We start from the raw sequence: 24,562 nt of genomic DNA on the forward strand, positions 1-24,562 counted from the left end.
ACATACTAACCTTAGCGGATTGTCAATGCCCAATTGGCAATCCTATGGCTAGGAACGTTTTAGGAATGAACATAAGAGAAAGGTCTCGTTAATCTAACTTACTTAAATCACTTATCTCTTAGATCAAATACATTCCTTGGATTCCCTTATTGCTTAAACACAAGATACAATAAATAGTGATTAACAATAAGCTTTGCCCTTCATTAAACATAAAAAAGTTTAATATATTAAGTATTCCAAAAGCTATTACATCAAATGAGTGGCTTTGTGGGCATACTTCCAACATCCTAGTAGGAAGGATTGGAGCATGTGCTTGAACGATGCATTATGGGCTTATAGGACTGCCTATAAGACTCCTATTGGAATGTCCCCATTTCGGTTAGTTTATGGGAAACCATGTCGTCTTCCAGTAGAGTTAGAACACAAAACTTATTGGGCGATCAAAGCCTACAACATGGACATGAGTGTTGCCGGACAACAGAGGAAGTTTCAATTGAATGAGTTAGATGAAATCCGAAATGATGCATACGAGTCTAGTCAAATATACAAGGAGAAATCAAAGGCATTTCATGACAAGATGATATCAAGGAAGAGCTTTGTCATTGGACAAAAGTTCTTCTATTTAATTCTCGCCTTCGGTTATTTCCAGGTAAACTTCATTCTCGATGGGTTGGTCCATTTGTTATAACTAATATTTTTCCTCATGGTGCAGTGGAAATCCAAAATGCAAAGACTGGAAACGTGTTCAAAGTGAATGGGCATAGACTCAAGCCATATTACGAGTCTTTTGCGGAGCATGATGTGGAGGTTGTAGCCCTCCAAGAACCATCTTCCCTTGGATGATTACTTTTGGTATCGTCCAGCTGGGGACGTAAAAGCAAGCGCTTATTAGGAGGCAACCCAATATTTCTATTCATTGTCTTTTCATGTCATTTTCAATTTTCCGTTTGTTTTTGTTTTCTGAATTTTCTTTCGTGTTAAACTGAATTATTTCTTTTCTTTGTAGGAAAGTTTGATCATGTCCACCATTGGAGTTTATTTCATAATTGAAGTTTGGGGGTCATCGTTTGATTTTATTGCAAATTGGGGAAGTTTTCAGTCTAATTGCTTTATTTTGTTTCTTACTATTTTATTTTATTTTTATTTTATGCATTATTGTGTTTTCTGACATTGGGGACAATGTTCAGTTTAGGTTTGGGGGTAAGGATTGAAAAAATGACCAAATTGAAAATTTTCTTCCCTTCGACTAAGAACTGGTTTGATTTGTGTCCGTGTTGTTTCTTTTTATTTTCTTAATTAGTTTTGTTTACTCTAAAAAAAACCCCAAAAAAAAAAACATTAAGAAAATTTGAAAATCTAAAAATAGTCTTATTTTCTTTATTGTTTTGAATTAGATTTTTGTTAGTTTCCCGACCCAATGATATAATTGGATTGAATTTGAACCATGGTGATCAAGAACTTAGTAAGCATGTATTGTGTGAAATTCTTTATTCTCTTGTTAGCCTTGTACATGTTTAATCATCTTTGAAAACCCAAATGCACATAGCCTTGTTGATGTGAAACTAAAGCATGACTTAAAGTTTCGTATGTGAACATAGTGACCATAAACAGCCTATGTGAGTTTTTGAGCCTATTGAAAGTGTGTGCATTTTTCATACACTCATATTCTTTCATGTGTGATGAACTTATGTGACTTACATCTCTAGAACTTGCATAACGATCTTTCGAAATGTTTGTCATTTGATTGCATAAACTTGAAAAGGAAAGACGCATTAGGTTTACCACCATGGCCCAAATAAGCATGTTTCCTGAAGAAAAATGATATCATTAGATTACCAATTTGAGTCATATGTTGAGCCTTTTATTTCTTATCACCAGATATGTCTACCCTTATACCTTAAACATTTTTCCTTACCATTTCCAAGCTAGCTAGTGAGCAATGTGAGATTGTCTTATGAGAAATGTTTGTGAAGTACTTTGAAGGAGTTTGGCAAAAGAATAAGTGTGGGGGTATTTCATGTTTGTATTTAGTTTTAAAAAATATAAAAAAAAAAAAGAAAGAAAAAGAAGAAAAAGAAGAAAGAAAAATTGTATACAAAGCAAATCAAAAATTTTTTTAAGTTTCAGTTTAGGGGTGTGGTTAGAGGAATTAGTAGAGTGGCTGGAGAGCTTGAGTTCTTATAAATCTCAACAAGAGAATTGCTTGCAATGTAGCTTGGAACTTGTGTTTACCTATCCCTTCATTTCTATAACCCTCTCTCTAAGCCTCATTACAACCAATAAAAGTCCTCTTGATTTAAGTTTTGCAATTATGATTGTGGAGATGAGATCTTTATGCAAGCTTATGGTAGATCTTTCACATTTGATTCTTTGAGCGAAACATGTTAAACTAAACATATGTGTGATTGAGTGTATGTCCTGTGAGAAGGTCACTAGTTTGTATGTGGTGTTTTAAAAAAAAAAACTTGAAATTGCATTAACATGGCTATTACACACACTACACTTTAGGGATGATTAAAAGGTTACTGTTAACATTTGAATAAGGAAGATGAGCTTGGATTAGCTTGTTTGGTGCTAGCTAAGGTTCTTGATGATTTGTTTCCTTGAATGAAATTCTATGAGGGTCACATAGGGGGAAGCTAATGTTTTTCATGTTGCTACTTTTTCATGTTAGTAAGGGAATTGCTATCCACAAATTAAGAAAACAAGCCAACTGATACCTATTCAAATATCAGAGGAAATGGAATTAAAGATGAGGAATAAGTGGGGGTAATGGGCATAAAGGCTGCCTAAAGAGTTACAATTGTTTTACCATTTCCTCTCACTTATTGTCATCACTAAATGGTTGTTAGTAGGGTGAGTTATGAAGAAGAAACTGGGGCAGCAAGTAAGAATAAAAAGGCTGCAGGTTGCAACGGCAAAGAAGAGGAGAAAGAAAAAATAGAACAGAAAGAAAAGGCAAGGCAGCAGCGTTGGGGAATGAAGGAAAGGAAGGAGGAAATCTTGGCATTCTCTTCTTTCGGTTTTATCTTCTCAAACTCATGTTTTTCTTTTGGTTTTATTTAAGGATTATGTGTAACTAATTTTTAGTAGTTAGGGGCTGTTTTGAAGCCCTGAATATGATTGCAAGTTTGTTATGACATTTCGTTTGAATTACTTTTTATGAATGGATGAAAATTGATTCACTACTTTTATGATTGCAAGCACCTGTTTACTTAGCATAGCTTGTTTGAGAGTGAGAAATGCCTCTGTAGCTTCAAGGGACTGATAATCTTACCAAAATGGGGAATGAACTTCCTATAGTAACTAGTTAACCCCAAGAAGCCTCTATGAGCTTTAACACTAGTAGGAATAAGCCATTTAGAAATGGAATCCAATTTCGTAGGGTCTGCAGCAACACCATCCTTTGAGAATATATGACCAAATTATTCAACTTGTGATTTACCAAAAGCACATTTAGACTGCTTTACAAACAATGTGTGCTCCTTCAAGGTGTCAAACACCATTCTCAAATGCTGCAAATGTAAGCTCCAAGAAGCACTATAGACCAAGATATCATCAAAGAAAACTAAGATAAATTTTCTGAGATGTGGTCTAAATATTTCATTCATTAAGCACTGAAAAGTGGTAGGTACATTGGTCAATCCAAATGGCAATACCAGAAATTCATAATGACCATCATGTGTTCGAAATGCAGTCTTTTAAACATCATTAACATGTATTCCAATTTGGTAATAACCTATTGGCATACATGTTAATGATGAAACATGTTAAGTGCAAGATGTATAACCTATTGGCATACATGTGTTCGAAATGCAGTCTTTCTAACAACATATTTCTTTTAAACATGCATATAAATCAAATATGTTGTTAGAAAGAAATATGCCAATGCAGAAACATGTTCAGAGCATACCACTAATCAAGAATAATGTGAAAGAATTATTATAAAAATGTACTAACAAAGGAATGGGTCCTGCACAAAGAATACTCAAAGATACCTATGTAGAAGTGCTATGATGCTGGGATCGAATGCCTCGACTCTAACTCCTGAAGGGGGTGCAAAACAAAGGGTGAGTGGACCAAAGTTTATAATAATAATAATACTAATAATAAGAAAACCATTTTCTTTCTGAACATACTAACCCCCTGTTTTGAAAGCACATATATAGTATTAGTACTACATAATAGGTTTTCTGAAAACTCTAGCATGCCATGGAAAACATTCGTAAAACATGTATAAATAAAACAATGCTCAATAATGGTGATATAGTAGCCCAAACGCAAGTCCGTAAAACCTCTGTAAATCACATCAATGATGTACTCAACTAGGGGTATCATAGTCGCCCGAAGGCATAACCTGTCCATCACCCGAAGGTGAAGATGTATGACTCTGGGTTACGCCAGAGAAGAAACATATACATAACACACCAACACTAGTCGTGGCTAGTGAAGTTGTCCGACACTGGCTTTGCTAGTGAAGCTGAGGGTATGTTGTAAATATCCTCAAATGTGTCCTATGGCCATAGACGTCTACATACCCACTAGATAAGCACCGAAAACATATCTCAAAAACTCGTATCAAATCACCAGAGCTCAAAAGCACAAAGCCTCATCTCATAAATCCAACATAAATCATATTTGTAAATCCATATAATTTCATATACGGAAATCCAATAATTCATAACCTTTAGTAAAACGTAAATTTGATAAGTCATAACTATTTTGTAAAAGCAATTTAAATAAATCATAATTTCTCCGTAACCATAATTATAAAAATCTGTAAAACATATTATAAAACATACTCAATTCATGAAATATGAAATGCATGCAAGCCTAATATTTTATAAAACATGCAATTTGAGAAGGGGTCCACTCATAGATATTTTTTTGTCGGGGAGTATGTAACGACCTGTGCCCAATTATTATGATTTTTATAATTTTAAAAAGTGAATTTACGAAAATGCCCATCGAGACAAAGTGTTGACTTTTGTTGACTACCATGTCATGTCACATAAGGAGATATTAATGAATGAAGTCGAGGGCAAAATTGTAAATTTATTTATTTCTAGAATACTTCAGATTTTTGGAGCAAAATCTGGTGGAGCCACGTGTGTGGCCCAGATTAAAAGAAAGAAAGATGGTCGGTGGAGATGGAGGATAAATGAGAGAAATGAGGGAGGAACCGAACCAACGAGGAAGGGAGAAAATGAGGAGAACCAATGGGAAAAGAGGAAATGAGGGAAAATGAGAGAAGGGGAAAATGAGAGGAACCCGCTGGGTTCCCCATTGACCCGCGACCCGACCCGGTTCCTCCATCTTTTCTGGCGGTTTCCGTTGGTTTTTCCGTCAAATCGTCGCCACCCACCACGTGAGAAACCTTCCATGACCTGCCATCTTCCATTTCCAATCAAATTTCACTAGATTTAGCCAAGAATGGAACTCGTGGGTTCCGAGGGTACACGGCGAAAATCCAATGATCGTGAAGCTAACTCTATTAACCACCACTACCAATGGACTCCCCTCAATCCCAGAAGCAAGGCCCAAGCAATGTTTAAGGCATTGGAGTGAGTTTAGAGGTCGAATCAAAACACACCCAAACCTAAGATTCCTAAGGGATTTCATGAAATTAAGGCTTTTCCCGGCCAAATTGGCTTTGGTTGTAGGTATGAAAGTTGCTCCACTCATTGAGATATTCATTCCGGTAAAATTTGAGAATTTTTAGAAATAGTTAAATTTTCCTGCGAGTCGAGGCGGCCAACCTCCACCTGCGGCGGCTCATGGGCCGAGACGTCCCCTCACCTTCCTAGGTTAAATTTGAATACCCTGATTCCATTTGTGAGGTCCGATGGACGAATTTTCGTCGTTTGAACCCATTAAGGTCCGCCGCTTGATTATTATAGCAATCGACGATCCGACAGTTGGATCGTCACCAAACTTTGATATGTTATAATACGTAATATTTGAGGATATTAGAAACTTACGGATCGGGGATCCGACATGCGGATCTTCCCGAATAGGATATGTAAGTTATATGTTCTATTGACAAGAATTCTAAGACATGATTTGATAATTGTTCTAGGCACCGATCGTTCGTAACGCCTTAATGTTTATGCTAGGGAGTTGTAGCGCGAATTCCAGGTGAGTGGGCTTTTGGTTTTCTATATATACGTATATATGCTTTACATTTTCCCAGAAACTGTTTTAAACGAGCGTATTCTTTTAAATGCCATGTCATGCTTGTATTTCATTTTATTATATGCATTGGTATGTATATGCAAACTATTGTATGACACTGCGGAGGCCAGGTAAGTTTCAGGTGAGTATTGTATGATGTTAGTGGTTGCATTGGTTACGGTTATACGTAGGGGCATGTAGAGCTCATTATCTTGCACCCCGGTGTTAGTGCTCCCGCCCGTGGCCAGGGCAAAGTTTTTCACGTGAAGTTCACCTCCCGCACCGTACGCTCACCTTGGATCCAAGTTTGGTGCACAACCCTGTCGTACAAACCACATTAGGTGGTTCCGACTCATATGCAGGCATATTTAATGAGCTGTAGGTTCAGCCGTACAGGTCACGTTAGGTGACTCTGGCTGGCATATCATTTTACATTGATTTATTTCACCTGGCTTACTTATTTCATTGTTGAGATACTTGACATGGCATATACTTGGTTTTCACTACTCTCAAGCATGATTTCTATATACATATGTATTATTATTTTCTAGGAAATTATACGGGTTTTACGACGAGGGGTTATAACGTTTTCAAAAGGTTTTTATTAAAATCTTTATTTTTAGGCCCACTCACTCTTGTTTTTGCACCCCTCCAGGTTTTAGCTGTTGAAAGTCCGTATCGGTAAGGATTCTTGGAAAATCTCAGTATAGGTGGCTACCTCTGAGGGTATGATATTTATCCACACTACTGTACTTTACTTATGCTCTGAGGTCGCGTGTGAAATTGGTTCATCCCCGCTCACAGTGCACTCTTGTCTTTAGGCACTTTTTGGTTTCAATTTATTCACATTTTCCACATCATAATACTTTATGGCTTCGTCACCTTCCAGATGTCGGCCAACACAACTCGATTCGAAGTCCTAGTGGACATTCCGGGTCGGGATGTGTCAGAGCCGCTCGAACTAGAGAGGATAGTGTCACTTCCGCTTTTGCCCTGACGGCAAGCTTTATCTCTCCCTTCCTATTTCGATATCTCCGTCTAATAACTGTTACTGTTTATTTCCATGTTCAATTCCAATTCCTCCATTTTTCAATCGAATCGATCGAATCTCTCTCTCCCTCTCTCTCGATCTCTCCACCCAATATGTATTTTTGTTTTCAATTCAATTTGAGTTCCACCATTTTTCAAATCAATCGAATCGATCGAATAGGATAAGCACGGGTGACCTTCTCAGCATCGATTCTCTGGAGCTTGAGTTCCCCTGTCAGTATAACATGTTACCTTTCCCTTTCGATCTGGTTTTTGTTTTCAAAAATTTGCATGTTGCTGTTTCATTCCTGTTTTCAATTTATGATTTTGAATCTTTGCAGTTGAATTTCTTTTGCATACATCATTAGTTCTCAAACACTTGAGATTTCTATGAATCCAATGATCTATTGCAACACCAACTGCACAAGTTCTTGGTATTAACAAGCCTTTTCTCTTTTATCTTTAAATTGTGGCTTTTACATATCTTTCCCTAAAATTACAGAAAAATAGGAAAATAGATTAGAATTGTGCTTTCACATTTGGTTACTGTTTTTTGAATTGTTGTTTTCACGTTTGGTTTTTGAGTGTTTTATGCATTTTGGTTGTTGGCTTTTTAGTAGTTGATGAATCGAGCGTTCAAAAATCAAAAGCGAGTTGTGTTTGCCAATTTCTTTAGGTGCTGAATGATTCCGTTAAGGCGAAGTTTATCGAAGAGCATCCGGAGAGGTCAGCCCATCCTTCTTTTCTCAGTTTACCTGTAGTCACTCAGGTATGGATTCTGCTAATAGCCAAATTATGCTTACATATTTCCATATGACCATTTCAGAACAAGTTTTCTCCTTACATTCCTGCATTCTCATTACATTGTTTTTTTTTTAATGAGCATGTGATTTTGGTACATTCGTTAAGAAAATAAAAGAGGAAAAGAGAAAATTGTTAGGTTGTGCAACTTGGTTGCTCTTCCTTCTTTTTTAATAGTCCTCATAATGATGTTTTTTTGGTTTTGAAATACTGAAATTAGGAGAGGAAAAGAGCAAATTCTTGCTTTATTTGGTGTGACTTTGCTTGTTTTGTTTGAGAAGGTTTAGTTTCATACCTCTAGTACAAATCAAATTCGGGATAAGGTTTGGTTTGCTTGGGTGTTTCTGGTTTGTGATTTGATAAGGCCTCATTATCCCAATACATAGGTTGGTATTCCAACCTCCTACCCGATTTGGATGCCTTTTAACATTACATGTTGAGTCGTTTATCAAGTTTCAAGTTATTAAATAGCTAGTCCACTTTTAGAATGTTTTTCTTCGAGTATTTATGTGAACGTACATGGACATGTTTTTGTGGGTGAGAGTGGCTAATTGCCTTTTCTTTTCCTAGACTATTTATTCTCTTGTAGTCCTGGTTTTTCATGCATTTGGTGTTAGGATATATAATTAATAACAATTGCAGACCGACAGAGAGAGAGGAGAGAGAGGGAAGAGAGATAGAGAGAGAGAGGGGAAGAGAGATAGAGAGAGAGAGAGAGAGAGAGAGAGAGAGAGAGAGAGAAATGGTTAACCAACGATATAGGATGGAGGATGGATGGGAGGGTGATTGTTCTTGTTTGCAGGGAGTCTCAGTGAATTGCGTCACAATTTTAAGTTTAGTTGGAAGGAAGGAATTGGATCTTGGGTTATAATATTTTCTTACTTGTCACGTCACAGATCTTGTTTACAGAAAATCCAATTTTCTGGATTTTCATGAATTGATTTTTGTGTGATCTGAGCTTGATTCATTGATCTAGCTCTTCCTTTTTTTGTAGTGAGAATGAGAAGAACGAATTCACCAACCTCTTCTCTCGCTAAGTAAGGTAAATTGAATTGAATCGAATTGAATTTTCTTGTTTTTTTTTTTTATTTCTCTGTTTGGTTGATGAAAAAATTGGTACTGAAATCTGTGTGAATTTGTGTATCTTGGATTGGCACTTTGATGGAATTTGATCTGACAATGCATGTTGTAGTGGAAGAGAAGCACATGCTTAAAGAGGAAGGGGAATGAATCGCATGTCCGCTGGATGGTAGTTGGTTGCTTTGCAGTTTCAAAGACTAATGTAGACATTGAAATTTCGGTGGCATAAATGTTAGCCATTGCATTAAGATTACATTTGTAAACATTGAAATTTTAGTGAAATAAATGTTGACCATTGTATTAAAATTACAACCTTCATTCACTTCACCTACAACATCCACCCAAGTTTCACCTACAACACCCACCAAAATTCACCTACAACATCCACCAAAATAAATGGATGGTGGTGATTCATTCCCAAAGCCTATAAATAGGCTCCTCCATCAAAGAATCAAAGGAGGATTTTGACATACACTTTCTCTACTCCCAAATTGGAAGAGAATTCACACCACACCAAAGCCTTGAAGCCTCGAAACTCTGAAGCTCTCAAGCAAACCCCGAAGGATCAAGAAAGCCCTCTTCGTTCTTCGTGAAATCCTCCTTCAAGATCAAGCCCTAACGCCCCCTTGAAGAACTTCCACCAATTCAAGATCAAGCCCCGACGGCCCTTGAAGAAGGAGTTCATCATTCATCAACTGTTCGTCCAAGATCAAGCCTCGACGACCCTTGGATCAACAACACTACATCTACACGTTTCAAAGATAGAATCAGAGGCTAAATTTGTAGAAGAGATTGTAACCCCTAAATCATTAATACAAATATTATTTTGTACACGTGTTCTTGTCTCATTCATCGCAGGAATTCCCGTGTTTACAACTAACTGTGTTCTTTTGTGCATCATGTGGAGTTTCATGTTCAAGTACACATTTGTGTATATCATTGAGCCATTTAGGCAATTCATTAGGTTTAAGAGAGAAATCGATCTCTTGGAGGACGAATTATGATTTATGAAAACCCATTTTATACATTTCTGTAGAACATGTTTTAGTCTGACCTTGATTTAGGTAACAGGTTGACTGAAGAGTCATCAACCATTCTTGTGGGTGAAATTTTGATTGGGTTGAAGCTCTTGTACACAATCCCGTATTAATAGGGAACAGAATATTGATAAACATTGAAAGTTAATCGATTTTTTTTTAATGTCAAGTTCTTTATATCTCTTCATATTTCATCTTGAATATGCAGACTCCCTTCTATCTTCCTCTTTTTTTATGAAATAGTGATAGTATCAGTGTTCAATTTAAGAAATAATGATAATACACGTGTTCAATTCTAGAAATAGTGGGTGTTCTGTTTAAAATATAGTCAGTGTTCAGTTTAACAAATAGTCAGTTCAGTTTAAGAAATAGTAGGTTCAGTTTACGAAATAGTTAATGTTCAGTTTACAAAATAGTCAGTATTCAGTTTAAGAAATAGTGATAGTACCAGTGTTCAGTTTAAGAAATAATGATAACACTCTTGTTCAGTTATAGAAATAGTCAGTGTTCAGTTTAAGAAATAATCAGTGTTTAATTTAAGAAATAGTGATAGTACTAGTGTTCAGTTTAAAAAATAGTCAGTTCAGTTTAAGAAATAATCGGTTCAGTTTACGAAATAGTCAGTATTTAGTTTAAGAAATAGTGATAGTACCAGTGTTAAGTTTAAGAAATAATGATAATACTCGTGTTCAGTTATAGAAATAGTCAGTGTTCAGTTAAAGAAATAATCAGTGTTCAATTTAAGAACTAGTGATAGTACTAGTGTTCAGTTTAAGAAGTAGTTATAGTACCCGTGTTCAATTTAAGAAATAATGATAGTACACGTGTTCAATTTAAGAAATAATGATAATACATGTGTTCAATTCTAGAAATAGTGGGTGTTTTGTTTAAGAAATAGTCAGTGTTCAGTTTAAGAAATAGTCAGTTAAGTTTAAGAAATAATCGGTTCAGTTTACGAAATAGTCAATGTTCAGTTTACGAAATAGTCAGTATTCAGTTTAAGAAATAGTGATAGTACCAGTGTTTAGAAGATGAGGTTAAGGGAGTCAGACTCCACAATTACTTGCTCCCTTCTCAACGTAGGCCCATAAGGCCTTCTTCACCGTCATAGATTCGACGGCTAAACTGGAGGCTGCCCTCATTCCACCAGAACCTCCTCCCAATTGGAACTAACCACTGCTGTTTTTAATCACCCAACCCGTACCACCAATCATCGTCTCTTCTCTCCATGCACCAACATAATTAACCTTCCACCAACCAAATGCCACTTTCCTCCACACAAAATAAACACTATTTATAGAAAGATAGCAAAATAACTCACAGTATTTCTGGAATTGAACAAAATAAACACTACTTATAGAAATATAGCAATAGTACCAAGAAACAAAGAGTTTTCATTTTTTCGTAGGTAAAAAAAAAAAACAAGGGCATCAATTATTTTGAGCCTCCAAAAATGATATTCTTTCAAACTTCCCCATTTCACGATTAATTCCAGCCGTTGGATTAAATAGAAGCTTCATCTATGGAGCGGATAGAGTTGATTTAAATATCCGAGCAAGTTGTGATTTGAAAGAGGCCTCATGCTTTCTATCTTTCCCACGAGGCATTTTAGAAAGAGAAAGATGAAATATTTTAGAGAGAGAGTAGAAGCTCTATCTCTGTCTCTCTCTCATCCGTGCCAACAAACACCAAGACTTATTTAGATAGATAAATTAAATGCAGAGCTCCAACCACCACTTTCAGCAATCAAACATGTGCCTCTCACATTCACACTCCACTTTTTATTAGCCTCTTTCTCTCTCTCTCTCTCTCTTTCTCTCTCTCTCTCTCTCTCTCTCTCTCTCTCTCTCTCTCTCTCTCTCTCTTATCTCCCTCTTCAGCCTAAGCCTCTGCATTTTTCTGTGGCTAGGGAGAGCTTTTGGGGATTTCCGATGTGGAACTCGGCGGAGAACGTGTTCGCGAGATCGGGGTCGTTTCGGGAGGAAGGGGACGATGAGGAAGCGCTGCGGTGGACCATGTTGGAACAACTCCTGACCTACACCCGAGTATGGCGCAGCATTTTCAGAAACGTCGTTGGAGACTATGGAGATCGACGTTGGTGAGCTCGAGGCTAAGGACCAGAAGCTCATTCTCGACGGCTTGTTAGCTATCTCATTTCAACCGACTGAAGTCGGAAGAAATCGCAAGGTGAGAGGAAGCTCGTTCGTTGGAGGAGGTAGGCACCTTTTGAATAACAAACCTATTAATCTCTGTTTGGTGGATTAATGAGGTAGTGGCATACTTGTAAATAAAAAGAAGTTTAATTCTAACATATTGGCTGACAGAATGGGATTTGAGTTATAGGCAGGGGCTGGAAAAAAAATTTATTTCGTTTTGGGCTTTTAATTCATCCCATGTGGGTTTAATGGTTGTGGGCCTGAAATAGAATAGTTTTGTCCTTATGATTAAATATGAAGTCTTTTTTATTAAATAATAGTATAGGGTGGTTTTTTGGTTAAATTAAACTTTGTCCAAGCCCTTTTCATTAAAGCTCCCTTTAATAAAACTCTACTAAAATGTTAGAATTTGGGAAAACGGACAGCAAATTCGGATTCAGCACGCTGAAAAACCCAAGGAGGGACCTCGGGTTACCCCACGCATCGCCACGGGGTGGCGGCCTGGGAGGCCACGCGCCGAAAGGGGTGGTCGAAAAAGTCATCGAAAAATTCGCTAGCTCTGCCGTCGACGGCAACGAAGCACAGTATCTCTGGCAGAGGCGCGTGTGCTTCACGCGCCAACCATAGAAAGTGGGCTTGGGTTCGGGTCGGATATGGGCTTTGGGTTGTTAGGTTGGGCCAGGTTAAGGTTAATGGACCAAGGGTTTGGGTTACATGGCTTAAAGGTTTGGGCCAATTATTGGATTGGGCCCGGTTACTGGGTTGGGCCTGGTTTTGGGTTGCAAGTTGGGTCAACCCGATTAGGCTCGTGGGTCACACCCGCCGGACTCAAGGAAGAAGAAGGCCAGATCTAGAAATTTTGGCCGGGAAACCTCCCCGGCTGCGTTTTGGGGTCAAAACTCAACCAAAACCAACGCATAATATATGGTTTTAAAGCTAGAGAACCAAGGAGAAGGAATATACCTATCCTGTAGCTGGAGTTGGCCGGAAAATGGCTCGAAAGTTGTCGGATCTCAGTCAAAATCTGGGGAAATCACCCATCTGCAATCACTTTCCCCCATCAAGGTTATAAACAGTTCCAGATCATCATTACAAGAGAATTTGGGGAGTTCTAAGGCTTACCAAGGTCGGAACTTCAAAGAGCTCGCCGTGAAACATGGCACCGACGATGGTTTGATTTAATCAATATAAGAGAGAAAGAGATAAGGGGAAGATAACAAGTTCAAAACTTTGTCCTTTGGTTCTGTCGTACAATTAGGTAGTGAAGGGAGTGAGGTGAAGATCGTTTGCTCATGAGGCTCGTCGGAGTACGGCGATGTGGTTTCTGCTTTCTTGTGCAGCGTGCACAGACATAGAAGAATAGATGAAGAAGATCAGAGAGGCGAAGGGCCAGATGTGGTTGAGTTGGTGGTCCTGCATGCGTGTAGGTGTCCCCATTGTTGTTGCAGAGGTGAGGCACGGGAGATAGGTGAGGAAATGACAGAGAGATGAGGGAGATATGAGGGAAATATGAGAGGGAGCTGAGGGTTTGAGAGAGTCCAATGGATCAAGGGGGGAATGACACAGGGAAAAAGGGGAAAAGGGGGAAGTGGGGTGTGGGCCCCAAGTGATAGAAAATTATTAAAATAATAAAAATATCAAACCCTAATATCTAGAATAGTGAATTGACTACTTGCCCCTCGACTTTGTAGTTCTGTAAAATGTTCATCGTAACTCCAAATTCGATTTTGTTTACGCTCATACGTTCATAGCGATGAGTACTACAAGAAAACGCTAATAGAATAGGTCATACATTGCCTGGTACGAAGGTCAACAAAGGTCAATGATTTCACCTCGAAGGGCATTTTCGTATATTCACACTATAAAATTATAAAAACTGAAATGTTTGGGGACGGGTCGTTACACAAGAACAATATCACAACCCTCCAATGTAATAGCATATAGATCTAAAACTCCTTTATATTCCTGGATTCTAATTTAAGCTTGAGACAATGTACCCTGTGTCGCTACTTTACCACCATCTGCAATTTTCACATTGAACACATGCCCTGTGTCTAAATGACTCTTGAGTCTTTTACCCAATCCCAGATCTATAAAATTATGTGAGCTGCCCGAATATATCAAGATTGTGACTAGACAATTCTTAATAAAACTAGGAACTTTCATGGTCTTAATAGATGGAGGTGTTGGAGTCCCAAATAGTGCACAAGCAGTAATTTCTGGTTCATCCTCTTCTAAATCATTCTCGACCTCATTCTCTTTACTCTCCATATAGTCTTTCACATCAAGTAATAACAATTGTTTCTTTTCACAACTATGACCTCGAACATACTTCTCTTTGCAATGGAAACAAATACCATTCGTCCTACAATGATCTACCTCTTATGGGGTTAATCTTCTCACATTATTAAATCTTGAAGGTGACCTAAAATTAGGCTGAATCACATGAGGTTTATAGAAAGATTTCACCTTGAGATCAGTAAGCTTGGAATCGATTTGTTGTGCAAAAAAAGTTGAGGCTTCAAGAACATCCTTTGGCTTCAAGAGTTTCACATCGTGTCTGAGTTCTGCCTTTAGTCCCCCAATGACAAAAGACTTCAGTAGTGATGGATTGATATCTCTGGTACGATTTGCCAGGCATTTGAACTCGATCACATAATCGCGAAGAGTACCCACTTGACGAATTTTAACCACTTGACACCGGACTTTTGTAAATTCCTCCCAATTAGGATAATTGATTAGACATCGCGCCCATTGAAACCAATGCAAAGCTTCCCCTTCCATGTGAAAAGATGCTAACTTGACCTTCTTCGAATCCTCAATGAAGAACTCAAAGTAATGCTAGGCTTTATAAATCCACCCCGGTGGATCATCGCTGTCATTGAATCGAGGGAAGTTCATCTTCAAGAATGGCGATCGCGATTGTTGCTGGTACTAATGGATGCAATCTTGATTCTTAAAATTGGGAACCCAATTAGGATTCGACCCATCTTGCATATGTGGATTTAATGGAGTTGCCTCTGAAGATTCTCCCACATAACCTCCATTGCCAAGCGCCATGAGCGACTATTATTGAAGGAGAATTAGGTCGTGAGACGTCTTGAATTATGATCGCAATTCATCTTGTGAGGACTTGAACTCATCGAATTTGGTTTCCAGATTCAAAACCCTTGTTTCCATATTTTTCCGGGATGCTTGACGCGTCATACAACAAGGAAAGATTGAGAGGAATGAAAGACTGGCTTGATACCAATGTTAGAACCTAGCTCCACATCTTCAATGGCTACACACACAGAGAGTATAACAAAAGAACAGTACTATTTCATTGACTGTTGAGTTTTCCTTACAATTTGCTATTTGTAGGGTATTTCCAACTAACTAACTAACTTTTGAACATCTACCACATATCTGTCATTGCAAGATCATGCCACTTGGCAAGTATCCTAACAGTACTACCACACTAGGATATATACTCGACTAGATTTTGAACAAACACTTGATAGGCTGTACAAGATTGGTTGAGGTTCACACATCCATTGGATCTCTCTAAAATCTCATCTTACTAAATATGAAAAACTACAAATTTGTAAAGATCCTTCCACCTTCCATTAGTTTGAAATCTCTTGAAATGTTTACTCTCTCCGCCTGTGATTGGTGGCAGACTAGTGAGGTTATTTATTGTTAACTCATGTTACATGAGGTGCCTTTCTGTGATTGGTGGCAGACCAGCATTTGCAACTTTTTCACAGTAGGCTATCTAAGTTTTATTAGATTCTTGACACTGACTCATGGTTTTTGTTTCACAGATCTCTGGGCAAGACAAGCCCGCGCATAATACTACTTCTATGGTGACATCCACATCCCGTTTTCCTCACAAACTGAGGTCCGCCCCTGTACCAATTAACAGTATGGAACGCTCTCCAAATTCCATGGGTTTATCGACACCTAGATTTTCAGACTAGTATCCACCGAACTATCCCCCAGGTGATGTGTTTTCTATTTTCTTTTGTTTCATTTTCAGATTAGTATCCACCGAATTATACTGGCGTATTTGATTTCATGGTTGCTGAAACATTCTTTTTTATTCAGAGCCCACTCCCCCTGGAGTAAATAACCAATCTAATGGGTATGGATTACATTTCAATGGCAACAATTACGAGTGTAGTCGAAGAGTTATTGGGGTAACATTGGATACCATTAGTGGCACTAGGTCACGCTGCTACGATATAAGCAACCAAATGTCCTATTCTTCTTACTAGAATTTAATATGAAGATGACTAGGTATCGGACCTTTTCCATGGGTAGCACTTCTGATAAATTATCAACTTCAGTCTACTTCGCGTTGGGCATTGGGTAAATGGAATATTCTCCATTTCAGTAAGCTAGTTTGTTTTCTCAGTACTTAGTATGCCAATTCATAGGTGTACCCAGGTATGTATATTTGTTGTGCTTCCTATGTTTAGACTTGAGAAGTGGTAGTTCTGTTTGTTGTAGTCATTGTAGTTTCATTATTTAGTAGTACGATGCTTATCTTCAAAAGGCTGACGCTGAACTTTGGAATTCGATAGTTCGTAGAAAGAACCCTTTAAAACCTCTTTACATTATTATCTTCTTAATGTTGGAATTTTTTTCATATTTTTTCTTAATTCTTGTATATAATGATGGACATTTAAATCAATGTTTGATGGGGTTCCATTTAGATTGTGAGACTCATACACTGTGTTCTAAATAACGAGCAGCAGATGCAATTTGGTATGATGTGCCTATGTATGCAATCCATGTGCGTGCATGTGGGCTCAATATCTATATGTCGTGATCCCATATTTTGTTGTATTAGTGTGTATTCTCTCTATAGAGCACAATGATGCTTGTTAGATATTTTCTGGTTGGTTTATGATCCGACTTGTGGACCAACTGACTTGACAAAACTCAATGAGACTTTCAAAAGCAATGACATGTCTAATTGTGCTTTTATCAATCAGTGAATCTTTTCCATGCCTTTATGCTCTGCAAAGTAGTTACAATCTGTTAGTTTTGTTCTGTACATGCTTCGTCCACAACTCTTAAGTCCAAGTTGAAATGGTTTATTTCTTCCAGTATCGTAAATGATCTGGATGACTTAGTAACGGAGTTCAGATTTCTGCTGCTGCCATTCTCAATATTTTGATTATCAATATGGACTGATATGGCGGCTGTGTTTTGAAGTTAGGTATAGTCAATTTAATGAACTAATATGAAGGCTATATTATGGTAGGCACGGTGTTTTTCTCAAACGGTGGTCCAGTTTTTTTGAGTGACTGCACTGTAAGCTCCAAAACCTACAGAAACAGTACCATGATAGCATCAAGGAACTGTAAGCTCTTTGATGCTGTTGTGGTAGCGTTTCTGTAGGTTTGGATACCAGAGTTTCCATATATGAAATGTTTTATTGGTTACCAAGCATCTAGGTGTAGAAGCATGTTCCTGTTGAAATAGCATCCTTTGTTAATTTGTGCGTATTTTGTGTGGGGTTTGAGGGTTTAGGTTGTTTATTTAGTATTTATATTCAAATTAGTAGTAAAGGATCTTGTTTCTCATATGGGCTATATATTTGTTGCAGATACACGTCGAACGGACAGCGCCAAGAGTGAAGAGGTAGTGTTTTAAGTTGAAAACAATTAAGTTTAGGTTGGTTTGTTAAAGGATAAAGAGAGAAGGGTGGGAAGCACAGGAGTAGAACCTTGCAATGTTGATTGCATTGATGAAACTCGTGTTAAATCATGGTGGTCTGATTTGGTTATTTGTAATCAAGTCTAGACTGTGGTTTATAACTTGATATTACCCTATGTACTTGGGTCTAATTATTTTTTAAGATATACTTGTTAGCCTTATGCACTGGGTACGACCTTTTTTTATACTTGTTAGCCTTATAAGGTTATACAATTAAAACACAATCGAATGAGTGATTAACCTGATTCCAACGGTGGCCATGGAAGTTGAACACGAAAACAGGTAGGGCACGGCAACACCAAGATCTTCTACAAACACCTAGCCGAATACAACTACTCTATGAGAAGCATTATGTTGTGTGTTCTAGGGCTTATAAGGACCGGTGTTTTATATAAGCTAAAAGTTAAGGTTTCCATCCATAAAGGAAACCTAAACTTACTTTCTTAGCCTCCAAGTCAAGTATCATAATCATATTAAATTAAGGATTCCATCAATCCTATTTCCAATATAAAACACCTATATAGGATTGATATCTTTAAGAGATCAAATCACAATCAACATTATTCTCCAATATTACATTCCTATTACATGTAGTAGACCACATAAAGGTTGATTTATATTGGATAAATCCAACATTCTCCCACTTGGTCTACAAAATGTAATATTCATGTTTACACTTGAGATTGGAGACTAATGTCACTTTAGTGGCCATGTAACAGTGATTACATTTCGTCCTTAATGCAATTTCGGTCAAATGCATTTCTTAACATAGAACTAACAAGGTTGTAGGATTGACACAACCCAGAACCTTCATAATCACACATGCTAAGATCCGCATTCACATGAAACACAAATTATGATCAAAAGATAAAACTTTAAATTAACCAAAATGTCTTACTTTATATCATCTCAGGTCCAACTTATTGTAACAAACAAGTTACACTTTATGCTTCTTCAAAGCCTTAAATCTGCTAATACAGATATCCTTCATATCTAATAAAACCACATTAACCTGCAGGTGTGATTACATCTCCAAAACAATCATGCATCACTTTCATTAGATCAGTAACAATACAAACAATGTTGGTAGCCAACGAACACAACTGAAAATACCAAATAGGCACATGTCCAAGTAAAATATCCAAAAAACTTCATAAAACAAATTAATTCAACACTTGAGAGCAAGATGAATTAACATGTTTTGACACTGATCTATGCACCATACCAGTTACTTTCATAGTGATTTCCAACACATGTGGGCAATATGGAAATCCTCACAACTGGGGCAATGCACAAACCATGCCATGCCATTTAATATGCAATTTGATAACAAGTTGATATCTAATATATATTTCATCAGATAAGTGACTAGCACACAAAAAATGTGACTTAATGAATCCAATTGGAGATTAAAATGAATATATGGATTCTATACATACCTTATAGGTCATCTACAATTGTAAGGCATTACTAACACGAAACTAAAACTCCCACTGATCTGCAACATCATCACTTAATTTGCAAATCAATACTTAAATCATATTTTTGAAAATATGCCTTTGGGAATAGCCTTACTCAATCAATGAATGCGTATTACCTCAATGAAAGCATTCACTGATGTTCCACAAAAAACATGCATCCAACAACCATCTTATATGTATTAATAAGTCCACATTTGTGCTAAGTGCTTATGAGCCCCAAAATAAATGATTAACCGAGAAATCCAAATGATTGCAAGTAACAGATAAATGTACGCATATACCAAGTATCCATTTGTGCAACTTAAACATATTATAGACATTTGAGTAACACAAATTAATGGAAGATAGAATAATGCTTTAATAGACTCATGCAAGTCCACTTAGTGCTCAAAATTTTAGAACAACTCCTACTAAGTTTTCAGAGTTTACACTTGCAAATAAGTTAATGAGTGTGAAGCCCAAATTTCGCTCACTAATTCTCCCACTTAGGAAAATACTCGTTAATATATTCTTTCAAAAATGTACCTAGAGAAAATTTCTTTATATTTTAGACATAATAAAATAGACATTACAACCAACATAAAGTTGTCAAACAGAATTTCATAAATGAGTTACACTTACTTTAGAATTTATCATACTTAGTTTACATGCTTGATTGCTACCAAATTTATACTGATCAAAATAGACATACTAATCTTCAAAAAATAAAAATGCAGAGCCGTTTTGGGTCAAAATAGTAGTCCAAAGTCATGTCTCAAAAAGACCAACACAATCTGCCTGTAAAAAATGTCTACACGAGCATGGGTTACTAGTAAATTCACCATAATTAAAATCGACGGCAAAAAATTGCGAAAATTTGCAGACACATATTAGACATCTATAAGTTAAACATATCCAAAATTCAGGTCATTTGGTGACCATTAGATGTGGCATTCACCCGATTTAAATCAAGACACGCCATCTGCAGAAACAATTATGTGCATCTACCATGAATTTATGCATCCATAACAAATTCAATTTCATATCATTTCAATTTCAATGTCCAAAGGAAACTTTAGTAGTCAAATTTCATCATCTAAATTGACATCATAGTTCAAATTGAAAAGATTTACAAGCATAAGATTTAAACAATGTGTACCTTAGCAATCCTTGATTAACCTTCATGGGTCTAATACTTTGCATCAACAAGTCTCATGAAGAGACACAAAAATACGTCATGATGCAACCAATTTTCATGCCTTCAAACCACAACCTTTTATGGGGCTCATTGTGGAAATATTTGTAACTAATGGCATAAAACTTTATCCCAATAAACTTCATGAAACTAAATTAATTTTCACCTGTAGGCAAGAAAATTAACTAGTTTCTAGTACTAGAATGGGCAATTATCAGACAACATGCATGGTGTCACTCCCTGACTGCATGCTATTGATTTTGGATTTTGGATGTCAAAGCATGCATTCACATGAGTGTACCAAATGTGCTCATGCATTCCTTGTTAATCATAAGAGGATTACGTAGAATGGTAGAAAAACACGTCCTTAACTCGTGCATAACATGTGAACACTTATGTCACTAGGAGAAGTATTGTTTACATACAATGCTTTTCTCTCGTTTAAATGGTTATGTTATTTGATGACAGCACAATGATAGGATGTTTGTTAGAGCAGTTCCACCAGAGGTGGAATTGACACACCCCGACCGAGATCAAGGCATGTTGGCCGTCACGTGAGAGTGACGTAGCCATGTGCACAGTGCGGAAGCAATAATGATAGAAAATATAAGAACAATTAAAAACCGAAATACTAGAGTGCACTACTAAACAGGAAGTGATAGGAGTTAGTTACAACAGTAAACACTCATAATTAGAGCATAATAAGTCTAGGTGCAGTCCAGTAGGACAAGTACTAGTTATACAGTACCAGGAATGTCCTACTATTATTCAGATAGGTCAGAACTGCCGACGTCCTCAAGCCACCAACAGCAAACTTACTTAAAACCTGGAGGGGCGCAAAACAGAAAACGTGAGTGGGCAAAAACAAATGTTTTACAAAACCATTTCATTTATCAACATAACTAACCCCTCGCTGTAAAACATATATAATTTTTCCCAGAATTAAGATATAAGCATATATATCAATTTAATTCATGCTTCACATAATCATATTCATATATATGCCATGCCAAGATATAAGAGTAAGCAATTCAGGTAAGAATAATTTCATAGAAATGTAACATATATGCCGGAACCCCTGTGGTAGTCTGTACGGCTGAATTCATAGCTCAAAAGTCAATCTAGCCGAAGTCACTACAATGACCTATACGGCACTATACTGCACAAGAGTCAGAACCAAATGAAAAGGTCTGTACGACAATACTGGGTGTAATATATTTATGCTCAATACTACTCTCACATAATAGCTGGGCGATAAATCGCTAGTCACCTACGAGTCGAAACCATAAATAAGGTTTGTACGACAAGACTGTGCACCTAAATTGGATCCAATATGAGCATATGGTGCGGGAGGTGACATAATAAACAGGCATGTGCCATAACTATGGCTAAATCACAATCACCCTAAGTGCAGTTTTATGAGCTCAACATTATTCAATCACATATTGCATCATCGATGATTCACATAATCAAACACAACTTACCTGAGCTTACCTGAGCGTCCACAGCACCACATTTGTATATATAAAGCATCACATACCAATTCATGTATGAATTATAAGCTTATATGCATGGTGTTTATGGCATACTATCATTTAAACATATATTTCTAGGAAAATATCAAGTATATAATATACTGAAAACCAAAAGCCCACTCACTGGTATGTCGACGGGTCGTAACCCCGAGTCGCCCGTGGATACGCTCGTCCTCGGAATAAGTCTCACCTATATGCGAATTAACTATAAAAACGTTATTTTAAAGCACATAGACAAAACTAGCTAATAACTTCTCATACATAGCTCGAATTGGGTATATGAATATACCACAGTGACCTATACAACCTCAGGATCATCCCCAAATTTTTAGATAAATTTTTGGAAGCTTCACGCACCCCCACGCGTCGACAATGGCACAGCCAGACGCGCCCCCCACGCGCGGCCATGTGCCAGGCACACTGACAGCGTCAGTTAACGCTGTCAGGAATATTCCTGGAATATTCCGTTTATCCTAACAGTAACCATCCAAACTAACTGACGGTGTCAGCATATTCCGTCCAAACTGACGGAATATTCTGCCTTCGTCTCCGGCGAGTCGCTCGTCGCCGGAAAACTGGGTAAAACTTCAAAACCTTTGTTCTCACTCGATTCTTCACCAAAACTTATGAAATTTGAACCATTGGAAAGCTAACAACATGTAGAATCACGTTATACCATTTTTAAGCCTTTAAATCCACTATAATTTACCTGAGGAAGCTCGATAATCCGGTCAACTTTGAAAAACTTCGATCTCGGCCCTCCGACGTCCAAACTCTTCCAACGAACTACCCCGAGCTTCCTTAGGACCTCCTAAAGCTCCCTATAAGCTTCAAATTCCCTGAAACAAGTAGTTTTACGTCCATGTGAACAGTGCATGAAACTTTATTTCTCGGGTTCTCGAGGTATCAAAAGTATCCTTACCTAAAATGGATATCAATCAACTCATAACACCACGAGGAACACAATGGTGCACTCAAAATCTTCGATCTGCGAAGTTTGGGGTGTTCTTGCCCTTGTCCGTACATATAGCCAAGGAGAGAAAGAGTGAAACCAAGAGAGAAAGAGTACGAGAGAGAAGAGAGAGAAAGGGTAGGGATGTGTGTGTGGTCCCAAAATGCACACCAATCACAACTAAGAGAACACTTAGTTCTAATTGGATCCACTAAAAGAGGAATATAGCTAATTGGTCCAAAATCTTAAGTTTAAACCACAACATCCCATAATAATTCTCAACATCCAAGGATATTTAGGTAATTTCACACCGTCGATAACATAATTAACGTACATCTTCGGGACGGGCTATGACAGGAATAGCCCAGCACCCAGTCAAAAAACCAGACTGGCACCTTGTCAATTCACTCCAGCCCAGCAACTTGCCTGGCACCCAGCCCAAGCTAGTCTTTGGGCCAGCCCAAAATTGACTGACCAAGGAGCTGGGCTATTTGCCTGGCGTGTGCAGCTCACTCGCGAGTGGGCACAAGTAGGGGACAAGGGTGCAGGCAGTGGGGCCCGCTATAAACCCACTTGTGCTTCACCCGGAAGGAGGCGACGTTGCCCTCTCAATGTCGTTGGATTTCCAACAACTAGTTTTTGTAGACCGTTGGATTTCCAACGGTAAAAAAAAAATTAAATTTGACTTTTAAAATGGACCATCCAATCACAGATCAATGGTCCACGTTTTTTTCACAAAAAATAAAAATAATAATAATAAAAGGCCCAACTGTCAGAATTATGACTGTTGGCCACGTGGCAACGCCTTGGCTCTTGGATTTGAATATTTTTCAAATCCAACGGTCCAGATTAATTAACTATATTAAAATTTATGAAAAAATACAGAAAAAATATGAAAAAATACAAAAAAAAAAATTTTAAATGCAGAAAATTTTAAACAAAAATACAGAAAATTTTAAAAAATACAAAAAGATTTTTAAAAAATACAGATTTTTTTTTTAAATACAGAAAATTTTAAAAAAATAATTTTTTTTTTATAAATACCTAACCCTCATCTTCCACCTTACACCACATTTCAATATTTTCTACACTTTCTACCAAAGCTTTCTTATACTTTTTGTGTGAACAAAAATACCAAAAAACTCATCCTTAATTTTTTTGTCCATATAAACCATACATCCCTACATCCATCTTCATCGTTTTCAAATCTTGAGTTTTTTTTTACGATGTCTTCTTCAAGGAGAGTGCATAAACAATTTGTGGAGCAACATAAAAGATTGTTGGCACAACAAGAAGAATTGATCAATCTCGAGGAAGGTGGAGGTGGAGATAAGGCTTTCGCAATGGAGGAGGACTCGGATGATGACCATAGAAGGCAGAGGGCCTCACATTCCCGCCGTGTCATGGAAGCTGTAGGTCAGCTAGCCAAACCCA

General features: G+C 37.4%; 1 protein-coding gene across 1 annotated transcript; it reads left to right on the forward strand.

Annotated features, from left to right (window-relative positions):
* Window positions 1-454: 454 nt before the first annotated feature.
* LOC103422156 (uncharacterized) lies at window positions 455-843 on the forward strand. Its single transcript, XM_070821020.1, has 2 exons — window positions 455-638; window positions 713-843. Exons 1-2 carry the CDS (start codon window positions 455-457, stop codon window positions 841-843), a joined length of 315 nt encoding a protein of 104 aa, XP_070677121.1.
* The last annotated feature ends 23,719 nt before the right edge of the window (window positions 844-24,562 follow it).

Source organism: Malus domestica, chromosome 05 (assembly GCF_042453785.1).
Source record: "Malus domestica chromosome 05, GDT2T_hap1".
Taxonomy (NCBI): domain Eukaryota; kingdom Viridiplantae; phylum Streptophyta; class Magnoliopsida; order Rosales; family Rosaceae; genus Malus; species Malus domestica.